At 30.6% G+C, this 6,746-nt stretch overlaps 1 protein-coding gene across 1 annotated transcript; it reads right to left on the bottom strand.

The window, feature by feature from the left end:
• Positions 1 to 2,053: 2,053 nt before the first annotated feature.
• On the bottom strand, positions 2,054 to 3,088 carry LOC108484699 (universal stress protein PHOS32-like). Its single transcript, XM_017788585.2, has 4 exons — positions 2,836 to 3,088; positions 2,645 to 2,754; positions 2,447 to 2,568; positions 2,054 to 2,341 (listed from the first exon to the last, which is right to left on the bottom strand). The coding sequence occupies exons 1-4, from the start codon at positions 3,008 to 3,010 to the stop codon at positions 2,251 to 2,253; spliced, it is 498 nt and encodes a 165-aa protein (XP_017644074.1). The 5' UTR covers positions 3,011 to 3,088; the 3' UTR covers positions 2,054 to 2,250.
• Between the last annotated feature and the right edge of the window lie 3,658 nt (positions 3,089 to 6,746).

Genomic DNA, 6,746 nt, shown 5'->3' with positions numbered 1-6,746 from the left:
CGAACAATTTTTAGGGCGAATGAAATTTTAATTTTTATATTCTATATCTTTATAATTTTAAAAGGTTAAATCAAATTTTATAACTTTAAAAACTAAAAATAATTTTATTTTTATTAATTTAAAATTTTAAAAATTTTAAATAACCTAAATAATAATTTTTATTTTAAGAGGACTGCCTTTGTTGGCATCTAAACCGGTAGACAATGGAAAACGTTAAAAACTAAAATCAACAAAAAGAAATTAAAAATAAAATGAAAAAAAATAGTATACTTGGCATTAGTTGAGTTCCTTCAGGCCCTTAAAAGACAACGCTTTGTCCTCAACTCTCGGGAATGATAATCAGTACAGGAGCAGTCAAAATTAGATCTAGATCCAAAACTTGACATTTATGTAGGTCGATTATAACCATAACAATCAACACATAAAATAAAAAGTATATCAAATCCCAGCCCAGGTTTTCAGTTTAAAATAATAGAGTTAGGCAGTGTGGGGAGCAGCACAAAAATTAATACACAGAACTCAAGGATCTGCATCTTATCCCATGCTTGAATAGTTTCAACTTCTAAATTAGTCAGTAAAATATTTTAAAATATATAAATTAAGGATAATTAAAAATAAAAATTTCAAAATATAAGAATAATAATAAGAACAGTGAACCAATACATAATAAAATCGCTTTTTTGTTAAAAAATCAACAAATATAATTTTTAACCTGTTGTTTCTATTCTCAATTCTTTTTATTATTTTTAACGTGTTTAGTTGATTTTTAATTTTTTTAAGTTGTTGATTCCACCTATTCCTTGTCAAATTCGATTGGTCTATTTCCTTTTCATCAGTTTAGCATTATGAACAATGGTACAAGAAAAAAAATCCTAATCTATATCTATCTATTTATATAATATAATATAATATTTTCAGATCTTATGGAGATATAAGAGTAATTAGAGGTATCTTGACTTACATCTAAGCGGTAATTAGAGTTTTTGTAAAACAGCCATTTAACATGGGTTTAAATAGTGTGACCCCACTATATTGATTTTATTAGAAAAAAAGTAAATACAGTAATTCTTTCATTCACTTTTCAATTTCTTCTAAACTAAATACGGTAAGACATGTATACTAAGTTAAATAAAAGATAAAATAAGTATGTTAAATTATGTGTAAATTATAAATTTAAGATATATATTTAATGGGTAAACTTTAGTAAAGGTCACTCAATTATGATTTTTTTTGCCACCTAACTATAAAAATTATAAAATAATTACTCAACTATTAATATTTTTTTGTCACCCTATTTAATTTTATCTTCTTTTTTATCACTAACAGGCTAACTAAAATTGAAAATACTAAAAATTCAATATACTTGGATGACCAAAAAGACAAACTGAATAGTTGAGGATCATTTTGTAACTTTTATAATTGAGTGACAAAAAACATAATTGGGTGACTACAAATGTAATTTATCTATATATAATATATAGGGGCTAGTTTATTCATTTTTAAGTAAATGGAGAAAATACAATCTAACTCATTGTATAGAGACTTTCATGATAATTTTACTGTAGAAAAAAGTTGTGAATTTGTTTTAAAAATTAAAATTTCAACAATTCTTTTAATGTTATTATTAAATTTGATCATTAGTTTAGTGTAAATATTTTTTGCATTCACTTTTTATATAGTGCTAAATTTATATATTATTTTAACAGTATTATGTATTAAATTAAATTTTATTTTCCTTTATGTTTTAAAATTATTTTACATTTTGTATAAATTAAATTAATTCACATTTAATTAGTATAAATATATATTTTAAAATTATAATAATATATTATTTAATAATTAAAAATATATAAAATCTAGGCGCAACACATGCTATAAAAAGCTAGTAAGTTACTGAGAGGGTTGTGATCCTTATGTTTTCATAATATGGACATGCCAAACTCTATTTATTATTATTATTATTGTCATTATTATAGTCGACATATTTAAGAGTGTTTTTTGTGGCTATGATTTTGATTCCATTACCAAAAATCAAGACCAATTGGTATGCATCTTGTTAAGCAAAGAAAGACCGACCAGAACCAGACGAATGCATTAACTGCTAAAGTACCACATTTAAGACTGCTTATTAAACATGATCAACTAAACAGTAACAGCAGAAGATCGTTGTTGATAAAAAGCACACACTTTTTGTTGATCAAATTATTTTCGAAAAAACCAAATTAGGAAGTACTCAAAACATTAACAGTGCTAGCTGGAGCTTGATGGTGGCTCCTTAACGATGGTAACAGGGCAAGGAGCATATGTCAAAACGTAGTTGCTTACACTCCCCAAGATGATCCTGTTTTTACATCAAACCCGCCAATGCAAACAAAACATCAGTGAAGACATAGAGACAAATAAATGAACATTAATTCTTTTTCGTGGCCGTATATTGGTTTTGTACCTTTGAAGCGTTCCAAGTCCTCTGCTTCCCATAACCAAAGAATCAAGCTTTAGATCTTCAATAGCATCAAGTATTTTTTCTCTAGCATCTCCTCCCCAATACAGTTTTGTCACAACTTGTATCTGTAATCCAAAATATAAATATCAGCCTCAACTCAACTCCATTTGTATTAATGGAGGCAAAGAAAAAGGGGTTCACCTCTTTCTGTCTAGAAGCAGTGTCAAGCATGTCAAGAACTGCAATATCAACTTTAACGTCGTACTTGTTCATAATCTCGGGCTGTCTAAACTGTGCCAAAGGAATAAGAGCTGCAAGAGAAACTACCCAAGATTAGATGGGATTAGCAAAGAAATAAAAAACAGAACCTTTTGAGCTCTTAAGAAACATACGAGAACCAGCTTGGGCCAAGTGAGTGTTGGTAGAGTCATTGGGAGAGCTAGGGTTGATGTGGATGATGTAAAAGGTGTCTCCTATGTCCGCCAAGTTATCTATAGCCCATCTAAGGGCGCTCTTGCTGCTCCATGAGAAGTCCATTGCCACCCCTATCTTCCTATCTTTAGCCATTTTCTTCTATCTGCAATTTCCTAAGAATGCCAAAAGTTTTATCTAATGCAGCAAAGACATGGCTGCAAGTATAATTGTATTTATATGGAAAGACAGAAGGGACGTTGAATGCAGACCTTGTTTCGGAACTTGGAAGAGCCAAGGAGAAAGGGTTAATCTGGGCCGTTCACGTGTTCATCAGATCTGCCAATGCCCGTACGATGACAATTGATGGCCTGGAGGTATTCTTTTTCATACCAAATTATATGGAATTATTTTTTGCACACAAGTGGATCGATTATCAACCGTTGCATATGAGTTTTCCATGTTACTAAGATACGAATCCTAAATTTTCCTTTTTTATGTCCCCGTCTACTTCTTGTAGTTATTGTGATTAATTATATTATTATAATTAAATTTAGACATGTTTTATATTCATATTAGTTTATTTCCCATATTAATTTTATTCCATATTATATTTTGCATTATATTTTAATAATTTAATTTATTGTCCGTTATCCTTTTGTTAATTATCCTCCATGTTTACTTAATCGAAACCACTGAACACATCATGAAATGAATCACATAGACAGTTTAATGTGCTGTAATAGAATTATTTGAGATTTTAATGACTGTGTAGATAAAGTTACTCTATGAACTTGTTGTTTTGAGAAAAAAATTTTAAATTGATAGATATTATAAATTATATATATTAAGATTATAGTATACTTTGAAAAAATTATTTAATAAATATATATAACGATAATATATAAAGACATATTTCTATAGTAATATATTTTTAAGGAACGGATCCTAAAAAAATTTCTTTACAGCTTATTTCATCAAATAAATTGTTATATATGTATATACACTTTATATATTTTCCTTTGAAAATGGTGCAAGAATTTTGAATATGCCTGGATAAAATATTTTTAAAAAATAAAAGATAAAGAATGTGACCCAAATAGGCTAGGCAAACATAAGTTTTACTGGAGAGCTCTATGACACGGCACACAACCGTTTGGGACCATGATCGACCCAAATTTTCCTTCCAGCTGAGGTTAGCGCATCACCAGGTCCAAGCCAAGCGAACTAGGGTTGGAACGCGACATAATCGTTTGGAATTTTTCTAAACCGCTTTTTATTAATTTGCATCGCCTTTAACCAAGATATTTTAGCCTATGATGAATGTAAACCATAAGATTAAGTCAATAATAGCCATTGGATCATTTGGGGAGCAACTATAAATAGGGGGCGACCGCACCCCGATTTTGTACGTGACTTGAGCATTGTAATAAAGCTTTCCTACGTTCTTAAGCTTTCTCTTGCTATTTGCTAGCATCCTTTCCCTTAGCCATCCACTAATTTTCACTTAACCAACATCTGAGCTCTCACTGAGGCTAAACTTAGGCACCGGTGGTTAGTAGTTTGACTTAAGAGTGAGTATTTGATCGAATCGAGTGAAATTTTTTTGGGTTAGTCGAGTTGATGAGTTGTATTTTATCATCCTAACTTGAATTGAATTTTTTTCGAATCAAGTAGAGTAAAATAAAATTTGAGTTGAGTCGAATAAATTTATTCGAGTTAAATTAAACAAATTAAATCGAATATATTGGAATCTTGTTGACAATATAACTATATTCTAAGTTAAAGATCATAAAATTCATATATATATATTTGACAACTCTTTTAAAACAAAAGAAAAAAAAGGACAATTTGTATAATAATGTAACACCTCTCACTTGCTCAATGATTGGTACGTTTGGAAGATGCTACCAAAGCACAAATGAAACAAAGATCTTAAAATTTTTCAAGAAATAAAGGTTTAAAACAATTAAATAAAACCGTAGGACTTGTAACACCCTTAACCCATCTCCATTATCAAATTAGAGTTACAAAATGTTACTAATCAGAATAGTACATTTCACTTAATTTCAGAATAGTTAAACAAATAAATTATAAACATATAACAAACAAAATCAATTCGTGGTATAAATACACTTATAGGCCTTAAATCGGGCTTATGAGACCCTAAAAATAGTTTAGGAACAGCCTGGGGTAAAACCTCAAAACAAAATAAAAATTTTTAGAAAAACTTGAAAATTTGCAAAACAGGGGTCACACTGTTGTGTGAAATAGCCCAAACCATGTGGAGATTCGAATTCAATACATACGGCCATGTCCTAGTCCGTGTGTCCACCCGTGTGAGTATTCGAAATAAAGCCACACAATCGTGTCGTAGGCCGTGTGTCGGACCGTGTTTGTATTCGAAGTTGGGTCACATGTATATGTAGCATATAGTGTGTCAGCTCGTGTGACAAACTGTTTTGGCTCACACGACCGTGCCACAGGCCGTGTGCTAGGCTGTGTGGATACTGCACCTAAAATCAATAAATAGATATGATTATGTGTGGTAACCGTGTGTGTCACACAGCCGCGTGACGGCCTGTGTCCCAGGTCATGTGCTTCATAGTTACCCCCTAAAAAAAGCCAAAACAAGTCCAAATCTTGTATTACAAGACAACCTACTTCCATAAGTCTTAACATACCAAAACCATATAACATCATGCTCAAAATATACCATTTTAATCCACCCATAAGGCCTAACTTGTAACAGCCCTTTTTTGTGGTGTCAAAAACAGTGGTTTCGGGGCCACAAATTCGATGAGTAAGTTCGTAAATATTATTATTTAATATTTACGAGTCAAATATGATTTTAAAAAGGTTTTTGATTTGGTAAGTTATGTTATATAAATGATTTATTAAGTTCAAGTTGTAAGACCCTGAAGTCAAGTGGTTTTAGAAAATAAGGTATCGAGACCTCGTTTCTATAAACCAAGCCATAAATATTTTTATAAATATTTATGGAGTGTTATTAAGGTTGTATTAAAGTTTTGTTAAGAAATTTTAATGTTTCGATAGTTAATTAAAGAACTAAATCGTAAAAGTTGAAAAAATCAATCGCTATTAGTTTAAAGGTGTTAATTGATTAAAGAATTATAATTGGATGGCCTTAATGGATAAACAAACCATCCTTAAAAATAGTGAAACTTTAATTTCTTTTAAAATTTAAAAATTTATATGTTATTTTATTATTAAAATAAAAAAATAAAAGGTTAATAAAATAAGAAAACATAATAGTTTTCTTCCCCTTTTTCGAATTGGACTCAACTTGGGCTCGGCAGGGACACGCCCGTGGAACACGCCCTTGTTCGATTACTTCAGACCGTGCTCGAGCCTGCCAAATTGACACGCCCGTGTGGTCTACCCGTGTGAGGAGGTCCAGGCCGTGTTGATTTCGTACTTTGCCCTATTTTCTCTGTTTTTGTCCTGTTTCTCGTTCTTTTCGCTCTCTTACGCTCGCCTAAGTATAAAACATGAAAATAAAGCATTAGGAGCATCGAATTCACCAATTCTAATGAGAAATCATCCATAAAATGCATTAAACATGGGGTAAATATATGTATAATTTACGGTTTATCAAATACCCCCACACTTAAGCATTTGCTTGTCCTCAAGCAAAATTCTCAACTCATAATCAAAATAAATTCTTCTCAACTTATAATTTCTATCGATAATATCTTAGAATAATCCATAGGTAATCATACATTGAGAATTCAACTAAAAGAACATAAAAGTTTCAAACATTCCAAGTTGAGTATTTAATCATGCAAACATAGGTGTCTTTCCACATCTAAGTAATTACCTTCGATTCAGAATATCACAGAGTTTTACATCCTCATTAAATATTCACTCA

This window comes from Gossypium arboreum, chromosome 13, assembly GCF_025698485.1.
Source record: "Gossypium arboreum isolate Shixiya-1 chromosome 13, ASM2569848v2, whole genome shotgun sequence".
Taxonomy (NCBI): domain Eukaryota; kingdom Viridiplantae; phylum Streptophyta; class Magnoliopsida; order Malvales; family Malvaceae; genus Gossypium; species Gossypium arboreum.
This window is presented reverse-complemented; position numbering and strand designations above follow the sequence as displayed.

Coding starts and splice junctions, on each gene's coding strand:
- LOC108484699 (XM_017788585.2), bottom strand. CDS start 3,010: ATGGCTAAAGATAGGAAGATAGGGGTGGCAATGGACTTCTCATGGAGC. Junction 2,755..2,835: donor CTTGGCCCAAGCTGGTTCTC/GTATGTTTCTTA, acceptor TTTCTCTTGCAG/CTCTTATTCCTTTGGCACAG. Junction 2,569..2,644: donor CTGCTTCTAGACAGAAAGAG/GTGAACCCCTTT, acceptor TTTGGATTACAG/ATACAAGTTGTGACAAAACT.